Below are 19,580 nucleotides of genomic sequence, written 5' to 3' on the forward strand. Positions count from 1 at the left end.
AGTGTTTAGCGTGGCTGAGGGAGTCAAAGGCACATTTCCTGGGTGGGCGGGCGCCTGCATGAGATGGCTCCAGGCCCGGGCACGCAGACGCGGCACAGACTCCTGCAGGCAGGGAAGGGGCCCCAAGCTGCTCTCCTGCTCGGGCTCTGGAGAGGATAGCCTCTTGGGGGGCAAGTCGGCGGGGTGGGGGTGGCGACAGGTGCCTCAAGGGTCTCACCCCGCCTGACCAGCCCGGCTCCCAGCAAGCCCATCCCCCTTCCGCCAGCATGGCCTCCCCACCGGCCCAGGGAGGTTCCTACCTGCACGTAGTCCTGGCACCAGAGCGCAGTCCAAGCAGTCGCTCCCCCTGCCTTCCCAAGGCCCCTCTCCAGCGCCCCTCTGGGGACAGGCCGGCAGGAATGGACACCCTCACCCTTCAGCCGGCGGTCTGGATCCTTCTCATCCTGTCTGCAGGTCCTGTCCCCAGCCGGCCACCTGCCACCCACCCCACCGCCCCCTAAACAAGAGCCCTCCGCCTGGCCAGCCGGGTCGCTGGCAGGCTCTGGGCCGAGCCCAGGCAGCGCTGCCGCGGTGACAGCCGCCCCCCTCCTGCGGAGCCGGCTCGCGGAGGATGCTCTGAGCTGTGCAGGGCCCCGCCAACGACTCAGCCACCACCGCGCCGGAGCTCGCCCGCAGGGGCGAAAACAAAGCATTAATCTTCCCGGGAGGGTCTTGCATCCTCCACCGCAGACCTGCCTTTCTCCTGCTCCTCACGGTCAAGGCGGACCAGGGGACGCCCCACTCACAGTGCCCAAAGCCCGGAGCCTGTGTCAGACCCAGCACTGAATATCAATCAGGGACCTGACCGGCGGACTGAACAAGGGCAACATGCAGACAGGACTCCTCCCTGCCCTCCGAGCCTGACCCATCAGGGGAGACCCCCACCTCAGCCGCTACCCCGGGGGCCACCACTGAGCTGGGGGCAGCCTGTAGGGTCCCCCAAGGAGATGCTGGCTTGCTCTGAGGATGGGGGGCACTCGCAGGCACAGGGTGGGTTCAGGACCGGGAGAGGCAGGGCGGCCACAGGGTCCGGGTCAGGAGTGTCCCACTCACACCCCTGCAGCAGCGACGCGCAGGCCACAGAGCCTGAGAGGCCCCCACTCAGGGCATCGGGGGGCAACGAAGCAGAAGAGCACCAACCAGTGACTCCACAGGAAGAGAGGCCGGGGGCCGGGCAAGGACAGGCACTAGGCAGGGGGCCTGGCTGGGCAGCCTGGGTTCAGGTGGGCTTGGCCCCGCGTGGGGGTGGCCGCTGGCCCAGCAAGTGTTCTCCCGGACACAGAGACGGGCCTGGGGGAGGCGAGCAGAGCAGGGCCTGGGGAGGGAGGCGGGGGGGCTGGATGGGGGCGGGTCTGCGGGGAGGGGGGTCAGCAGAGGGGGGATGGGAGCTGTTCATGGAGCCACTGGGGGGACGCCTTGTGAGAGGGGAGCTCTGGCCCCCCAGGGAGGAAGGGGGACTGCAGGGTCAGGCCCCAGAGGAGGTGGGGTGGGAGTTGGGGGGATGATGCCTTGTGAGAGGGGAGCCCTGGCCCCCAGGGAGGAAGGGGGACTGCCTCCCACAGGAGGCAGAGGGGTTTGAACCAAGAACAGGTGAGAGAGGGTGTGAGTCGGAGGAGGGACAGAGCCTTGACCAGGAAGCTTTGCAGACAGCCCTGAGTGGCCCTGGACTCCCGTTAAATCTCAGTAAACCTCAGACGAGGGAGGTTGTTGTGGCTGGCAGGCTAGGGTGGGAGGGGGGAGCAGCCCCCGGGAGGAGGGCGCTCAGAAGCTCTGGAACAGTCTTTGGGGCCTTGAGGCAGGTAGGGCCCTGGTGGGGGAATTCTCCAGAAGCCTCAGTCCTGCAGCTGGGTCGGATAGCAGGGGGGCTGACTGCCCAGAGCAGGATCTGCAGCAAAGGGCCGGGTGAGGAGAGAGGCCCGGGATGGAGGGGCGCCAGGTAAGGTGTCACGGTGGGGTGGGGGGAGGGACGCAGTGTTCGTCCACGTTCAGAGGATGGGGGTATGGACACTCAGCCTGCTCACCACCCAAGAAGACACAAGACGTCTGGCAGACTGGACGGCGACCATTTCATCGTAAGACCATCTGCCCAATTGTGTCAGAAAAACACGAAGACCCCAGAGCATAAGCAGGCAAGTCTGATGAAACATAGCTGCGATGCAAGAACTCTGATTGACTGACCCCAGTGAATAAGCAGGCAACGCTGATGAAAGGTAACTGAAATGCAAGAACTCTTACTGGTTAAAATTGACAAAGCACAGCACCTCTAGGGGGGCACACGACAGCGAGGTTCACATTTGCACCTGGCGCAGGATTTCATGACAATTACACCCAGGGTGGGAGATCAGAATGGACTCTCGGGAAAGCACTTTATAACCTTCAAGACCCCTGAAAATGCTCACACCTGTTAGCTCAGTGTCTACACGTCCGAGAACGAACCTCTGGGAAAACGAGCAAGGCGACAAAGAGATGTTCATTCAGTGTTATTATCAAAGCCAAAGGGCGGAGCGCAGTGCTCTGTCCAACCACGCGTGATCCGCTTACACGTTTCTGGTCCAGTCCAGCGAGGAGACACACTGCAACACGGAAACGCACTCACGCATGAGGCGCCTGTTAGACAGACGCCGCCACAGAGCCTGGGGCGCACGGCTCCATCCACAGGAAATGCCCAGAGACCGCAAGTGGACTGGTGCTGCCACGGGCTTGGGGTGTGGGGAGGAACAGCTAAGGGGCACAGGCTCACTTAAAAAACCCCCAAGCCTCATCCAGATTCCCATCTGGATGCCAAAGGGCTGAACCAGGATCGCAAGTCCTTCCCACCTCTGTCAACTTGTAAAGGGCACGGATGAGAAGGGAAGGCTTCCTGGAGGAGGTGGCACTCACTGAGCAGAGCCTGGACCATGTCCTCTGGCAGAGCTGGGAGGAAGAGGGAGGCAGAGGCTCAGGGGCGTGGATTCTTGCACAAAGGAATCTTTTCGGATTAAGTCCCGGGGGGCAGGCAGGTCCCAGGGCCCACAGCAGGACTTGGCTCAGAGCGGCGGAACCTGTGGGCCCGGGGTCCCGGGCCCCACCTCCAAGCTGGCCTCCTCACCTCCAGCACGTGTCCCGTGATGTACTTCTCACAGCCGTCACAGCGGATCCCGAACTTGGTGTGATAGTCGGCTTCGCAGTAGGGCAGCCCATCCCTGCAAAAGAGCCAGCAGTCAGGATGGGCGGGGGCACCCCGAGGACCCCCAAGGCCTGACAGTCCTCACCAAGGAGAGGGGCTGTGTCCAAGGGTCAAACGCCCACTGCTTCCTACTCCAGATAACAGCGGGCCCTTGGACGGCATGTGCTGAGCTATTACCAGGCGCAGCACAGCCCCTCGGTTACCCCAGCAGCCCGATGAGAAATACCACAAAGACAGTCCCATTTCACAGGTGGAGAAACCAAGGTACAAGAGGTGGGGCTGCCTGCCCGGGGTGAGCGAGGCACTGGTGGAGGGCTCCAGAGAGCCAGGGAAGCAAAGCCACGTCTGGGAAACGAAAGAAGTTTCCGCAGATGCGACTCTTCATTCCAATTCGTTCTGTCCAACGCTCAACATCCAGGTCGGGTGTGAAATGGTCTGTTTCCTCATCGGGTGGCTTGCTGTTCCTTCTGGGGCATCCTTGCGAGTTGACAAGGGGGTCTGACAAAGCTGCCCGCGTTGGAGACCAGGTCTGGGGGTGACAAGACGCCAAGCAGGGCAGGTATGCCTTGGGACTGACCATCACTGTCCCTGGGCATGGCCCGGACCTTCCGCTGCTCGGGAAGGAGCTGGAGACCCACACGCAACGTGTTCACACTGCCCGTGAGCGGCGGGCCAACCCTGTGTGGGGCGTGGCTTGTGGCTTTGGGGATTATGGACAAGAGGGGAGTCCTGGTGGGCGCTGCTCCCGAGTATCCATCCGGGCAGCCACGGGCGGGCCGCTCAGATGCTGGGCTCCCTGCCTCGGGCCGCAAGGTCACAGCTGGCCTGCGGGTGTTGAAGGACGGGAACACAGGCACGGGTCTGAACAGTGTGTGGCATGTGGTCAGAGCTCATTAGAAGTTGATTGTAATTATCACGATGAGGTCGATCCAGCGGGGCGCACGCCAGTGGTGGTGTCAGGACAGTGCCAGCAGCCCATGTGGGGTGGGGTGGATGCAGGCTGGGCAGTGGTGACTGGACAGGCTGGCACCCAGATCCCCAGTGCTCACTTAACCTGTCTGGGCCTCAGCTTCCTGTCTGTAAAGTGGGGGTCATAAGAGCACGATCTGTGTACGACAAGGGGTGACCAGAGCCTGGCTCTCGGCGGGCACCTGCCAGCTGCTGGCTGAGACCATTGTCACTGTCATTGCCAACCAGGATGGTCCCCCTGGCCCAGGCCCGGTCCATCAGGAGTCGGGTGTGGAGGTGGCTGGCATGGTGGGTGGTGGTGGGGCATCTGGCACTCTGGTCCGTTTTCCCCCAGCACTGCTGATGTGTTGTCCTGTCATCAGTTTGGCCTTGATTTCTGCTTAGCTGCCAACAGAAGGTCAAGTTTCTCGCGCTATCAGCAGAAGGAGCTGACGGCACCCTCTTTTCCTCAAAGCTTGGGCCCTTGTCTGGGTCCCATGGGTGCTGGCAGGGGTGGAGGGGCCTGGGGCGGAGGTTCTGGTGCTGCTCGCAGTCCCAGTGAGAAAGCAGTCCTTCCTTGCACAGGCAATGGAACACGTCAACTGGGCCCCTGGGGTCCACCTTCAAATGCCCTGACCTCAGGGCCCCAATCAAAGCCCCCCAGAAAGGCTGTACATGCAGCAACCCCAGGAGGTTCACAGATAACATCTCCATGGCAACCCCAAGGCCCCTCCTCACGCGTTCCGGAGGCTGCTAAGTAACACGCACGCTGTGTGGGTGAGCTGCTGCACTCTGGGGGCTGGGAAGCATTTTATTTTAAGTGCTCCGTCCCCAAGGCCGCCTTTGCGTGTCACTCACTCCTTCTCCTTACTCTGAAACAGGCAACAGAAATTCACCCAGCCTGACCCAGCCTGGACAGAGGCTCATTTTGGTTTCGCTGGCAACGCTTGATTTTGAGATAACCGTAGGTCCAAATGCGTTTGTAAGAAGCGATGCAGGGAAACCTGGAGAGCCTTCCCCGGGTTCCCCAAAGCTCACACACCTCACAGGATTAGGGGACAAGGCTCACCAGGAAGCTGACGCAGGCACACACCACGCCCGGATTCCCCCGGCGTACACGTACCTCTCACGGACACATGCACGCATGTACATGTGTGTGCTTCATTCTCTGCAGTTTTATTGCAGGAATTTTTTTTTTAACCCAATCAGTTCCTGTGATGGTTCTGTTCCCCCAGAGCATCAAGAACCAGCACAGCCTTTGATAGAAGTTGTCCCAAATGCCCCTGACTGGCAGGAGACAGCCGCTCTGCCCTCAGAGCAGCTGCTCCGTGAGCTCAGTCCATGACCCTTCCTTCCCCTGTGCTGTCGGGAGGCTCCCCGTCCCTGGGGTCTCTGGGGATTCTAACGCAGCCCCCTCCTGGCCAACCAGCAGGGGCTCAGGCCCTGATCTGCACAAGCTCCCTCCCCACACACCCCAAACCAGCCACCCCTGTACCCTGAGCACCCGTCAGCACCACAGCAGAGGACAGCTGCACCCCCACCCCTGAGCCCGTCAGCCCTCCCTGGCTCTGTGGCCAGCAGCATCGGCTGACCTCCACTTTGTGCTCGGTGGGGATCCGGGTGCCAGTGAGGGTGGCAGGTCCCACAGGGAGGGCGACACCCAGGGACTGTGTTAGGAGGCATGCCACAAGGTCAAAGGCGGGAGGGCTAATGCCTCGGCTCAATGAATAGCGTCTCTGCATCAGAGAAGCCAGGCTGGTGCGGGGCAAGGGCTTTGGGACACACAGGCCACGTCCTGGCATCTTGGTGTCCTGGTGGGGCTCGGCTTGCAGACTTGGGGTGGGGGCCGAGAGGCCGAGAGTGCAGGGTGGACACCGGAGGAGCCCCGCCCCCTTCCATGCCGCAGGTGGGCCGGGCCCACCCACTCACTTGCTGATGTACTCTGCGCTCAGCTGCTTGCCGCAGGTCTTGCACTTGAAACAGCCCAGGTGCCAGTGTTTGTCCAAGGCCACCAGGGACTGGCCGTTCTTGATCTCGGCTCCGCAGCCCCCGCAACCTGAAGAAAGAACGCAGCACAGACGTCATCCTCCCGGGCGAGGGGCACGGGGCTGGGGGGGCCCGCAGTGCTGGACGTCAGGCAGGCGCCACGAGGGCAGGGACAGCGGGTGGGACAGAGGGGAGCGTCCAGCGTTGAAGGAGGACGCTATGACACGACAGTCGATGTGATGTGGAAAACAAACCCCGAAGCTCATTCCGGCATGCATCGAGCGCTGACTGCATGCGTGCAGCTTAGGCCGCGAGCCAGGGATACCCGGATGAACCGATGGAGGCCCCGCCTTCCAGAGATGGGCTTCCAGGCCTCGGCAAGCAGATGTGGACTTGGACAGGGCCCCCTTGCACTGGGGGCTGTCCCGAGAGGGAGGCTCCCTGGGCCGCAGGGTGCCGTGATGGCAGGAGCTCTGGTGGCCCCTCTGTGCTCCTCTGTTGGCGGGTGAACTCTAGCCCCAACCGTGCCCCCTTAGGAAAGGCGCAGTGACAGAGAGGTTGGAGGCCCCAACGCCTGACCTCCAAGCGCTGGCCTGCCCTAACGCCCCTTCTAGGAAGCCCTCCAGCCTGGCCTCTGAGCTCCTTCTGTGCCTCATCTCAGACACTGGACACACTGACGTCCTCCTGCACTCCGGGTCCGGGTCCCAGCCCAGGTTGGAACCAGGCCCCTGGCAGTGCCTTGGTCCCCAGGTGACTGGTGCTTTCCCACCCACGGCCCCCAGCCTGCCCTGGGCTCCTGGCCAGCCCCCCGCTCTGCCCCTCCAGCCATGCCCATCCCTGATGAAGCCACCCTGGGCCCTCACCTAGCAGGTGACCCTGGGCACACACACACTCTCTGCCAGGCTCAGCCAGGGCCATTTTGCTCCCCAGGGCTTTTGGCCACATCTGGAGACAATCCTGACCATCCCAGCTGGGTGGGGAGGGGTGCTCCCAGAGCTTGGAGGCCAGGGATGCTCCACATACCCTCTAGGACACAGGTAACCCCCACAGGAACGAATCATCAGGCCTCAAATGTCAGCAGTGCCCAAGTCAAGAAAGCCTGCTTGGAGCCTCGGTTCGGGTCTCCCCAAGTGGGCAAAGCAAAGGAGCCTCCTGGACCGTGCCAGACAGACCCGGGAGGAGGCAGATCACCGGCAGCGGCGGTGCCTTGGAGCCAGGCTGCCGCCCAAGCCGTGTGACAGTGACCGAGCCGCTTCACCCCTCTGTGCCCGCTAAAACAGGGACGCGCTTCACGGGAACGATAAAGGAACCGGCCTCGCAGAGCTGTCAGGGGTGAAGAGGAGTAACAGAGGCCCGCGGGCTGGAAGATGCGTTTGACAGCTGCGTAAGCGCATAGGAACACTGGAGTTACCCCTGCTGCTGCTGAGAGGGAGCCCCAGGGAGAGGGTCCCGTCTCCTCTCCGCCTCCGGCCGCGTCAGCAGCGTGCCCTCCCCCAGGGCAGGGTCCAAGGCTCATACCAACGTGCCACCTGCAGCTGCTGGTAGACGTCCCCCTAACCCCAGCCCCCTCACTCAATCCCCCTGAATTCGGGGTGCAGCCTCATTAACAGTGAGCCATGAACACAGAGGCCAGAGCAAGCTGCAAGGACCGTTGTCATGGAGACAGCAATCATCCTTTTCTGAAAACATCTGGAGCTCAGCACGGGTTCGCACTGCTTTGCCAGTGATGGCGGACCCTTGTGTGAGGAAACCAGTCAACAACTGCTGCCAATGACGGGATGTCCTGAGGGAGTGTGTCCCCACAGCCCAGGGCAGAGATGCGGCAGAGGTCACCTGGAAGGTCTCGCTTTTGCAACCTGGACCTGGCTCTGCCATCACAGCAGCAGGATGGGCCTGGGTCCCTTCCCCAGTGTGACCTTCTAGAATCTTCCAGATAGTTTCCTTGTTTCCCTTCAGATGCCCCTTCCTCTGCCAGACCTGGTCACACATTCAAGGCCCGGCCCTGTCACTAACAGGGTGCATGAGACCCAGGACGTGCCGGGGGCCTCTGAGCCCCAGCTGGGGTCTTGGGGAAGGAGTGGGGTGAAGCCCACTGTCCCCTCAGATCTAACCGGGTCAGGGAGCTCTGGGTCGAATCAGAGGGTGACCTTTGATGGCAAGGAACCAACTGGGTTCTAATTCTTAAAAGTGCCTGAGAAATTATGGGCTCAACCTGGGATTTCTCCAAGGAACTGGACTGAGTGGGAGGAGCTGTGAGCAGCCACTGGGAAAGATAAAGCACGTTCAATTGCATCTGTCTAGTCAAGGCTATGGTTTTTCCAGTGGTCATGTATGGATGTGAGAGTTGGATTATAAAAAACGCTGAGTGCCAAAGAATTGATGCTTTTGAACTGTGGTGTTGGAGAAAACTCTTGAGTCCCTTGGACTGCAAGGAGATAAACCAGTACATCCTAAAGGAAATCAGTCCTGAATATTCATTGGAAGGACTGATGTTGAAGCTGAAACTCCAACACTTTGGCCAGCTGATGCGAAGACCTGACTGATTGGAAAAGACCCTGATGCTGGGAAAGATTGAAGGCAGGAGGAGAAGGGGACGACAGAGGATGAGATGGTTGGATGGCGTCACCGACTCGATGGACATGAGTTTGAGTAAGCTCTGGGAGCTGGTGATAGACAAGGAAGCCTGGTGTGCTGCAGTCCATGGGATGCAAAGAGTCGGACACGACTGAGCGACTGGACTGAACTGAACTGGACTGAAGTGCATCCCACCCTCCCCCAGGCCATGACTGCAATGCGGTGGGGGTGGGGCAGGAGGGATGTTGGCTCCGGGCACCCCACGGGCAGCCGCGCCCCACGGGCAGCCGGCGGGCCTACTCCTCCCCTGGGGCCTGGTCCCCTGCATCCCTCCGTGGTGCCCCCTCATTGAACCTCATGGCCGCGCCGCGGGGGAGGGTCACCCCATTTCCAGAAAGGGGGACTGAGGCTCCGGCCCCGTCACCCACCTCTGAGCACTGAACAGAGCAAAGTCCCGCGGGCAGAAGGCATGGAGGAGCCCAGGGCCTCTGCCCAGGTGGCGAAGAGCCAGCCCACCTGTAGCCCCTCACCAGCACACGCCCAGCAGAGGCCCTGGTGCCAGGGCCCTGCCCACTCCTGCCTCTCTCCCCACCCCGCCACTGGTGGCCTCCAGGTCCTCATCCGAGGACAACCCCAGGTTCAGGCCATGACCCCATCCCGGCTGGAACCACGGGGGCTCTTCAACTCAGACAGAGCTGCCCCATCCAAGGCCCCAGGTTCAGGGTGTGACACCATCCTGGCTGGAACCACGGGGGCTCCTCAACTCGGACAGAGCTGCCTTGTCCAAGGCCCCAGGTTCCCACCTCCTGGCTGCCCCCACCCCAGGCTGCTCCTCCAGGCCACCACGCACACCCACTACCGACCCCACGGCCATCCCCAAGGCCCAGAGCAGGGATACTGCTCACCCAGGGCACACAGGCGGTGAGAGGCAGGATCCATTCCAAGCAGCCTGGCCTCAGAGCTGCCCCTCAACTGGCGTGGCGCTGGGCCTCTGTGAGCCAAGCCAGGGTGCTCCGCACGCCCTCCCAGAACACAGGTCACCCCCACAGCGAACAATCATCAGGCCCCAGAGGTCAACAGTGCCCAAGTCCAGAAAGCCTGCCTGGAGCCTCGGCTCTGGTCTCCGTACGTGGGAAAGGCAAAGGAGCCTCCTGGGCCGTGCCAGGAGGCTGTGACCAGCTCCAACCAGCCACCAGTCCAGAGCTGGAGAGTCAGAGGGCAGCCTGGTAAAGGGGAGCCTGGCGGGGAGCAAAGGGGGCCCTCTGGGAGGAGATCCTCTCCCAGGCAGTGGGATAGGCCGCCCAGGGAGGAGCACTGTGGAGGCTCAAGCAATACGGGAGGTGGTGGACTCCCAGAGGGAGGAGCACGTCCCTGCCTGGGGAAGCTCGGCGTCCAGCTGGAAGCACGGACCTGTTATTAAGCAACAGGCTCAGGCCAGAGAGTCAGGAGGGAGGTTCAGGGCCCTGGGACTGAGCGAGGCTCCCAAGGGACAAGCCGGTCACTCTTACTTCCCCCGGGAAGGCAGCCCTCAAAGGTGGCCACCTGCAGCTTTCCACCCTAGAAAGGAAGGACAGGGGGCAGGAAGGACGGGGCCAGGAAGGACCGGGGGGCAGGAAGGACGGGGGGTGGGGGCAGAAAGGACGGGACAGGAGGAGGGACGGGGCCCCTACCCCTGCCCCTGCCCCGCCGCCCCCACAGGGCAGGCCGCTGCCCAGGCTCCCACTCCCAGCGTTCCCAACCCACGGGGGCACTCCCTCCCTCAGTAGCCATCTCTGGCTCCCTGCTGCCTCAAGGATGCAGTTGGAGCCCCCTGGTATGGCTTTGCCATCTGATTTTGGTCTTTCTGGTGTCACTTCCACCCCCTGCCCGTACACAGAAGCCCCCTTGTCCATTCACATGGGGGTGGCGGCTGCCCCAGCTCATGCATACCCTCACCTCAATGCCCACTTCCCAAAGCCTGTGCTTCAAGTTTCAGATCAAACAGCATCTCAGAAAGCCTCTGCTCACAGTGGGGCAGGCTCCCCTCTTTGGAGTTCAAAGGGCTTGGCTCAAACCTCAGCCCCACCTGTCCCTCACTGGACACTGGGCACCCAGCACATCCGCCCTCCCTGCCAGGCTCAGGGCACGTATGCTCCTGGAGGAGCGGGGGGAAACCCCTGCCCTGAGGCTGCTCTGGGGACAAAGGAGGCAGGAGCTGGGATGTGTAGACGTCCACACAGAAGCCAAGAGCTGGTGATGGACATTCAGTGCTTTGTAGGCACAAAAATGAAGCTGAAGCTCCAACATTTGGCCACCTGATGTGAAGAGCCGACTCAATGGAAAAGACCCCGATGCTGGGAAAGACTGAAGGCAGGAGGAGAAAAGGGCAGCAGAGATGAGATGGTTGGATGCCATCACCGACTCGACGGACATGGGTTTGAGTGAACTTCGGGAGACAGTGAAGGACAGGGAGCCTGGCGTGCTGCCGTCCGTGGGGTCTCAGAGAGTCGGACACGACTGAGTGACAGACCAACAGCAAGGTGCAGAAATGGTCCTGAGCTGCAGTTCGTCACTGTGGACTGGGAGGAGGGGCAGCTCCTATTACGAGACCATCGGGGGTCGAGCGAGCATTTGCTTTTGAAAACACAAATTTGATATTTTAAAATAAATTTCCACTTGGACAGGGCAGCCTTTCTGCCCATGGCATTTTTAAAAAATCTCAAAAAAGTATCAGACGATGAGTCTGTGGTTGGACAGGCTTCCCTTTTCACTCTGGCTGCTGGGATGCTGTGGACAAACTGTTCAAACTAATCCCTGCCTTTTCAATTATGCTGTAGTTTTTTTTTTTTTTTTGGCTATTTCAGATTAAATGATAATAGGATTGTTTGCTGGAGCACATCCTCAAATTCTTTAATCAATCCAGATCTCAGTTGCAGAGAAAGCTGTGAATGCAGACCTCTCCCAGGAGACCCCAAAGCCACAGCCTCACCAATGGGGCCCGCTGTGAGCTTGCCTCCCTGGCGATGAAGACTTCACCTCACTTATCAGATAAAATCCTCACCAGCCCCTGAAGCCAACATTTGGCTCCTAGGAGGATATGGGTCTTCTCTGTGCAGATTTCAGTGTCAGGGACAAGGTGGGCTGGTTGGGAGGGGACTGTGAGCAAGGGGCTGGCTCTGGGGGTCAGTAGAAACCCCTCCTCTGTCCCAGGACATATGGCCCTGGCCCTGGGGACACCACAGGGACCCTGCATGCAGGGTGGGCTCGGAACACCCCGTTTCTGCGGTGGGAGGTCGTGGGAGCCATCCCGGAGTGCTGGGCTCCCACCCAACACCTCTGTCCCATCTTTGGTCCCGGAAAAGCTACCCAGGTGGGGAGGCCAGAGCCTCTCTATCCCTGCCCTGCTCTCTGCCCCACGTCCACAGGCTCCTGACAACCCCCTTCTCCATTCAGAAGCATGTATGGAGCACCCACTGCATACACACCTTGGCTCAGCCCCCAGGGGATGGAGCAGTTATCAGAGAGCTGCAGACCACAGGAGCCCAGAGGTCACTGCTCTCCTCATGGCCCTCCCTGCAGGCTTCTGGGTGGTGTGGAATGAACGGTGGGGAGCTGAATGTGGGTGCTGGAGGGAGAGGACCAGAAGGAGGCCAGAAGGCTTCCTGGAGGAGGTGGCCTAGAGCTGGGCTGAAAGCAGAAGTGCACACAGGGGGCGGCGGGTGGTGGCATCACGGGCTGAGCCAAGGCTTGAAGGTAGGAGGGCCCCAGAGATCCCTGGCCCTGGTTCCCTTCAGTATGTTTAACTGTAATTATCCTGTTTTCACTGCTTCCACTTTGGGTCCCAGTGTCATTAGGCACCCTCCCAGCACCGCAGAGAACACCCCCCAACCCCGCCTCACCCACTTACTCCAGAGGCCCTGGCACAGGGGCACGCTGCTGCCCGCTGACTTGGGCAGGGAGCACTTCTGGCACATGCACTCCTTGCCGTTGAAGGTCACTCGGTCCCCCGGCGGGAAGGGTGACCTGAAATAGGACAGAGAGTCACCGGCCAGGATCACCCCCAGCCGGCTCTTCTGGGGGAGCGCCACCTCCCCCGGAGACCAGGCCCAGGACCCAGGGGCCTCCCTGTGCAGGTGCCGCCGCTGCCCCTCCGGGCGACCGCAGACTGGTCACTGGACGGCCTGGCCGCAGTCTCCTCATCACACCAGCAGGCAGAACCACAGGGCCGTGGGGAGGGCCGGTGCGGGCCGGCCGGCGCCTACAGTCGGCGGTGAGCCACCGATCCACCGGGCAGTCTAGGCGGTGGGCCTCCCGCATCCGACCCCGCCTCCTCTGACCACCGGGACACGGCTCACTTCAGCTCTCAAGGCAACAATGCCAGTTACTAAACACCTACTGCTGCCAGGCCAGGTGCCATGACAGACTCCTTAATTCCTGCCTCCTCTGACAGCTGTTCAACATGCTTGTCCACGTGGGTCTTCATTCTCCTCTATCCGTGAGAAAACTGAAGTTCAGAGAAGGTGGTTAACTCTCCCAAGGACACACAGCTGCTGCCTTTCAGAACCAGAGTCAAACCCAGGCCTGTCTGGCTCCAGCGCTGTGTGGTTTGCCTGGGTCCCGCTGAAAGCTCGGCCGCTAGGAGTGTGCAAGAGTGCACGCTGGGTTCCGTCTTTATTTTAAAGTCCAGGGTTCTGTTCATCGCGGTCCAGGATCCACAGGCAGCCCCACATCATTCCCCTGCACTCTCGTTCTGCACAGCGCTCCCCTCGCGCCCACGCTGGTCTGTCAGCAGCTCTGTCTCCCGTACTGCTCTCTCCTAACCCAGGGAGGACGCCGTGTCCTCCTTGGCTCAAGAAACAGATGCCGCCTGCGGACGGAATCTGGGTGGTCATGGGGCACCCAGCATTCAACTGCTCTGTTAATCTTGGGCCGCCTGTGCCCCAGTACCCCACCCCCGAACAGCTGTTTTCTCTATTTTTTGGTTTGTTTTCTAGTTGTTTATAGTGGATGGATGAGTCCAGGCCCGGTGACTCCAGAACCACAGAGCCATCAGCTGTTATTTTTAAAAGTGGATCACAGAGGTGACCCTTCAAACCCGTGGTGATTATGTCTCTAAGCTACAGGCAGAGAAATCAAACATGCAGATCACCCTTGGGGAAACTCGACCCAGGCAGGCTGCCGTGACACACAGTGGCCCTCCATTAGAAATGCCCCTTGTCATCCTGGCTTCCTGGCTCAGCACCTTCCCCCACCCTTGACAAAGCTCCCATTTCTGTCTGGAGCAGAGGCTGTAACTACAGAAAATGGCTTCGGGAACAGCACTCAAAAAAGTCCCATTTCAGCTGGGTGGACTGAGACAGAGAACAGAGAGAAAACAAACCTGGAGGTTTTCAGTCTTGGTTTTCTAGAAATGGAACATCCCCCTGGGAGCAATGTATCTGGGGCTGCATGGGGAGGGGGGGTGAGGGAGGGGAGGAGGGGGAGGGAGGAGGGAGGGGAGCGGAGGAGGGAGGGGAGGATGGAAGGGAGGAGGGGAGGACGGAAGGGAGGAAGGAAGGGAGGACGGAAGGGAGGAGGGGAGGACGGAAGGGAGGAGGGAAGGGAGGACGGAAGGGAGGAGGGAGGGGAGGAAGAGGGAGGGGGAGGCAGCCCCGCTCACCGGCAGGCGGCGCACACGAAGCAGTTGGGGTGGTAGGTCTTGCCCAGGGCCGACACCACCTCGCCCTCGATGAAGCGGTCGCAGCTGAAGCAGCGGGTCCCGTACAGCCTCTGGTAGTCCTGCGTGCAGATGTACTCGCCCTGCCGCACGAAGAAGCCGCCCTCGGCCAGGTCACAGCCGCACGCTGGGGACACACACGCGGAGCCGAGTTAGCAGGCGGCCACCAGCCTCCGGGTCCTGACGGGCCATACACGGGCCTCGGGGGCAACGCGGGGTGGCTCGCTGAACCCCTGGGATGCCGGGCTCCAGGCTCAGACTCCAGCTTGGGCCCCTCAGCCTGGAGTTGAGTGGACCTCCTTGTGGAAGCCTCTAGAAAGGGACACCGGCCCAGGAAGAGAACGGGGCTGTGCTGGGGGGCCAGTCCAGGGTCTCCTCGCCTCCTTGGGCCCCCAGCCCCTCCAGCTGTGCTGTCTCCAGCACAGAAATACCAGATGGGGGAGGAGGTCAGTACCTGGGCACCTACTATGTATTAGGCCCTGTTCTGGATGGGAAGATTCCATAAGACAAATGATCACCCCCCAGACCGCAGTGAGGTTTCCTGACTCCCCACACACATCTCCCCCAGTGGGGATGAGGCCAGACCCCCTGCAGGAGGGAGACAGGCCAGGCATGCAGGCACTGACCCTAACACACACCTCCTGCCCTGGGAGAACCTGGGGAACCCACCAGGTGGAGGAGGGGGTGCCTTCCCTCAGGACAGGCCCCAGGGCACGTGGGAGTCAGGCTTGGTTCCCGAGGCAGCAGGCTTCACGCCCCTCCCTGCAGAGGACCCGCCTGCCATCCAGTCGGTCTGGGGTCTTCATGCGGCACAGCCCCTAAGCCAGGGTCTTGAAAAACTCTGCAGCCCATCTTCAAGTCAATGCTTACAAGTTTTCATCGAAACATTAACTGAGGAACTTCCCTGGTGGCCCAGCGGCTAAGGCTCAGTGCTTCCAGTGCAAGGAGGCTGGGTCTGCGCCCTGGTCAGAGAACTAGACCCCACGCCCCACAGCTGAGAGTCCACTCGCTGCAGCAGCCAAACACATAAACAACGTTTAAAGATTAACTGATTGCAGAGGATATCATTTCTGGGAAATTCTAAGAATGGGCAACTTTAACTAGTCGATGGGAGATGCCAAAGCAAGACCGTGGACCTCTGTTTAAAAACCCAGGCTCTGAGTAAAGGCAGGCATTTGTCCCCCTTCTGCCTGGAAAGCCAATTTCTATCCCTCCCCCACAGAACCGTCTGCAAGAGAGGCATTTCTGAAATGGAAAACGCCTATGGTTCCACAACAAAAACCCCATAGTCCACATGGAACTTGATTTATTAGAAATTTGTTATGGTCATGCTGTCTGTGTGCGTGCTAAGTCATTTCAGTCGTGTCTGACTCTTTGTGACCCCATGGACTGCAGCACACCAGGCCTCCCTGTCCATCACCAACTCCCGAAGTTTACTCAAACGCATGTCCATTGAGTCTGTGATGCCACCCAACCATCTTATCCTCTGTCGTCCCCTTCCCCTCCCGCCTTCCATCTTTCCCAGCATCAGGAACTTTTCTTTTGCAAAGAACTGAAGTTCCAACTGAAGTACTGGAGCTTCAGCTTCAGCATCAGTCCTTCCAATGAATATTCAGGACTGATTTCCTTTAGGATGGACTGGTTGGATCTCCTTGCAGTCCCAGGGACTCTCAAGAGTCTTCTCCAACACCACAGTTCAAAAGCATCAATTCTTCGGTGCTCAGCTTTCTTCACAGTTCAACTCTCACATCCATATATGACTACTGGGAAAACCACAGCTTTGACTAGACGGACCTTTGTCAGCTAAGTTACGTCTGTGCTGTTTAATAAGCTATCTAAGTTCTTATGGTCACAAGGCTGTAAATATGTAATAGCTTATTCTGGCTGGGGCTGTTATTACAGCTACTACTACAAAGTAGCACTAGTACCACTTTACTAGTACTAGTGAAAAGCTAGTTACTAGTAAAAAGCCAGCTACTAGTAAAAAGCTAGCTACTAGTGAAAATTGCTAGTACAAAGCTATCAGAGCAACTCATGATGGGGATCCCCTGGTGGTCCAGTGGTGAAGAGTCCACCCGCCAACGCAGGGGACACACGCCCCGTCCCTGGTCCGGGAGGATTCCACACACTGCGGGGCAACTGGGCCCGTGCACCACAGCTACTGAGCCCGAGGGCTGCAAGTACTGAAGGTTGCTCGCCCTAGAGCTGGGGCTCCACAGCAAGAGGCCCCACCGCAATGAGAAGCCCACACACTGCAACTAGCGAGTAGCCCTGCCCACCACGAACTAGGGAGAAGCCGCACAGTCACAAGACACAGTGCGGCCAAGATAAGCACAGAAACTCGGAATGGAGCACGCATGTTGTTATTACGTGGAGACTGTCACTGCACGGAGAGGGTGAAAGCCTTCTGCAGGGCAGGCCTTCATGCCACGGATGCTGGCGGTGGAGAGGGGCTCCTGGTGTCTGATCGGGGAGCCCCGACCTCTGAACGGTGCCCTGCAGGTTTGGGAGGCGAGGGCAACCAGGCAGCCTCCCTTCACCGCAGGTGGGTCCTCAGGCTGGTCGGTTCGGGAAGAGCTCTCTGGGAATCGGAATCTCTGGAGGGTCTCAGGGTCCCTGGGGCTGGGTTCTGCCGGTCAGCAGCGCCTTCCAGCATGTGGACTGGTCATTGCACATGGCGCACCCTCCCATGGCAACCTGGGGGCTCCAGTGGCCCTTCCGGGAGGGACCCACTCAGCTCAGCCCCCAGCCCCACACGGGGCAAGGCGGTGGGCCTCTCCTGGGTCTCCCCATAGTCCCCTGTCCCCCTCACCTAGGCCACAGGGCTGCACGTACCATTCCTGCTTACAGCCGCCCGCCGGCTTGGAAATCCTTCCTTCCACGTTTCCAAGGAGCAGCTGGCTCTGGACATAAAGCTGAGCAGCTGAGAGCCGGGACGCCGGGGCTGCCCGGGTGATGCAGGCTCGCCGTGCGCACCATGCTGTGTGCCCCTCGGCAGGTCCCCGACCTCTCTGGGCCCCGCGTCCTCAGCCGGGTCTGCTCAGCTGGGAGGATGGCAGCACACAGGGCATCCTACGACCTCACCTGATGTGAGCCCCGAGTCATGAGGGACACTGTCCAGGTCATCGTTGGACTGATGTCACTTACCTGGGAGACCCAAGACCGGCACTCGGTTCTGGATCTGCCTCCCTCCCAGACGAGAGTAAGACCCCTTTGTCCAATCTTGCACCCCAATGTAGCCCCAGCAGCTGCACCCCAGCTTGGGAAGAATAGGTTCCCCAGAGCCTGTGCAGGAGAATTACTGTCCTCTGCAAACGCCGCCTGCAGCGATTCAGCCCTGAGTGATGGCTGGCTCCTGGGCACCCTTGGCTCTGGGGTTTGGCTCATTTTCCAATCTTCTTAGAGCTATGACAGCACTGACTATTCCTCAAAGGAGAAAAATGTGCAGAGAGGTCGAGTGCCCCTTTAAACCCGAGTCTACATCACGGAGGCACCAGAAGACTGAATAAAAGGAGCTTTTCTGCCCTGCGAGCTAGGTCCCGCTAGAGCCACAATGCCCACCCCCCACCCCCAGGTCATCTCTGCTGCGGAGCGGACTGCAGCTGCCCAGGTGAATAAGGTTAAAGCCAGACAGTAAAGCCAGACCTCTGCCTGTAAAAAATAGGGAGTCCAAATATATTCAGTTCAGTTGCTCAGGTGTGTCTGACTCTTTGCGACCCCATGGACTGCAGCACGCCAGGCTTCCCTGTCCATCACCAACTCCTGGAGCTTGCTCAAACTCATGTCCATCGAGTCGGTGATACCATCCAACCACCTCATCCTCTGTCATCTGCTAAAAGTCCTCATCAAGGCAATATGCTGTCCTTACATTCCCTCTGTCTAAGCAAGTAGCCAAGAGTCACGAAGGGCTCCAAGCAGCTGTGGGTGACCCCGAGAGCCTCCCCCTTGGCGGCCAACCATGGTCATTTCTGAGAAACGGTCGGGAGAGGGCGGGCTGTGGTGGGAAGACAATCGGTATTCTGGAATACCGTTTGGCACCAACTCAAAGGAGTGTGCGAACAGCTCCTACCCTCTAACCCAGCTGTCTGTCTGGGACTCTATCTCAAGGAAACGACTGTGAACGTCCACAGAAGCCCACCCGCACAGTGTCAGCTGCAGCGTAACTACAGGATAGTTTGATAAGTGAGTGCTGGGCTTTAGAGACAGGAAGCCTGGGCGTGGATCCTCGCTCCCGCTGCTGTGTGACCGGGGCAAGTTACTTAACCTCTCTGAGCCTCAGAGTCCTCATCTGTCACAAAGGGTTAACCACACTGATCTCCCACGGTTGTCACAATAAACCAGTGAGATGAGGCATAAGAAACGGATCAGCCCAGTGCCGGCTGGAATCCATGCAACCGTTTAACAGCTGAGGAATGGCTCCAAGTTTGCCATGGGCCAGGCAACTGAAGAAATTTGGGCAGGTATTGAAACGTGCTGACAAACACATGACGGGAAAAGGGCTCACGCAGCCCCTTAAAGAGACACAAAAGTATGTAGCCGAGAGGACTCCAGGTGGAAAAGACTCTCACGAAGGAAGAGACTGGGGCGTGGACGGCAGTCCCTCGGGTGGTCAGTTGAGGGGCGCTCCGGTGCTGGGGTCTGGGGCGAGGACAGAGCGGCTGGCGCTACAGCACCAGGCAGACTGAGGTCTCAGGCGTCTGCAGAGCTGGGGCGAGCTGGCTGGGGAAGCGGGTCGCCGCCCGCCCAGGCCCCAGCCTAGCCTCTGCCGCAGAGCCTCCCTCTGGAAACAACAGGCCTACGTCATCTGAGAGTCCTTCCTGCCTGACCATCCACCGCCCTCCCTGGCTTCTGGTTCCCACGAACGCTCCGCAACACAGGCGTTTGGTCCCTGTCACCCCCAACACCCAGACCAGCTCTGGGCGTGGCCATCCATGATCCCCAGAGGGGCGTGTCCTTGTGGACGACCCCACCTGCTGTTACCAAGTTACAGGCAGAGCTGGTGCACGACACACACACGCACACACACACACACAAGGACTCACACAGACACACGCAAACACGCATACAGTCACACACACACTCTCACACATGCACACACACAAGCACTCACACACACATGCACACACAAAACACATGCACACTCACAAACACACACACCACACACACACCACA

At 59.9% G+C, this 19,580-nt stretch overlaps 1 protein-coding gene across 3 annotated transcripts in view; it reads right to left on the bottom strand.

Annotated features, from left to right (window-relative positions):
* The window catches only part of ABLIM2 (actin binding LIM protein family member 2), a 169,935-nt gene that overhangs the window by 95,470 nt on the left and 54,885 nt on the right, over positions 1-19,580 (bottom strand). For 2 of the 3 annotated variants that reach the window (XM_088836564.1, XM_088836563.1), the window contains exons 3-6: positions 14,352-14,535; positions 12,600-12,715; positions 6,083-6,209; positions 3,128-3,221 (exon numbers count right to left, since the gene is read on the bottom strand). In XM_088836564.1, the coding sequence (XP_088692690.1) occupies positions 3,128-3,221; positions 6,083-6,209; positions 12,600-12,715; positions 14,352-14,535 (521 nt within the window). Of the gene's footprint in view, positions 1-2,919; positions 2,953-3,127; positions 3,222-6,082; positions 6,210-12,599; positions 12,716-14,351; positions 14,536-19,580 lie in introns of all 3 variants that reach the window. The other variant, XM_088836565.1, reaches the window with a different exon arrangement.

Source organism: Moschus berezovskii, chromosome 5 (genome assembly GCF_049115385.1).
Source record: "Moschus berezovskii isolate FMDL1 chromosome 5, NW_MosBer_1.0, whole genome shotgun sequence".
Lineage (NCBI taxonomy): Eukaryota > Metazoa > Chordata > Mammalia > Artiodactyla > Moschidae > Moschus > Moschus berezovskii.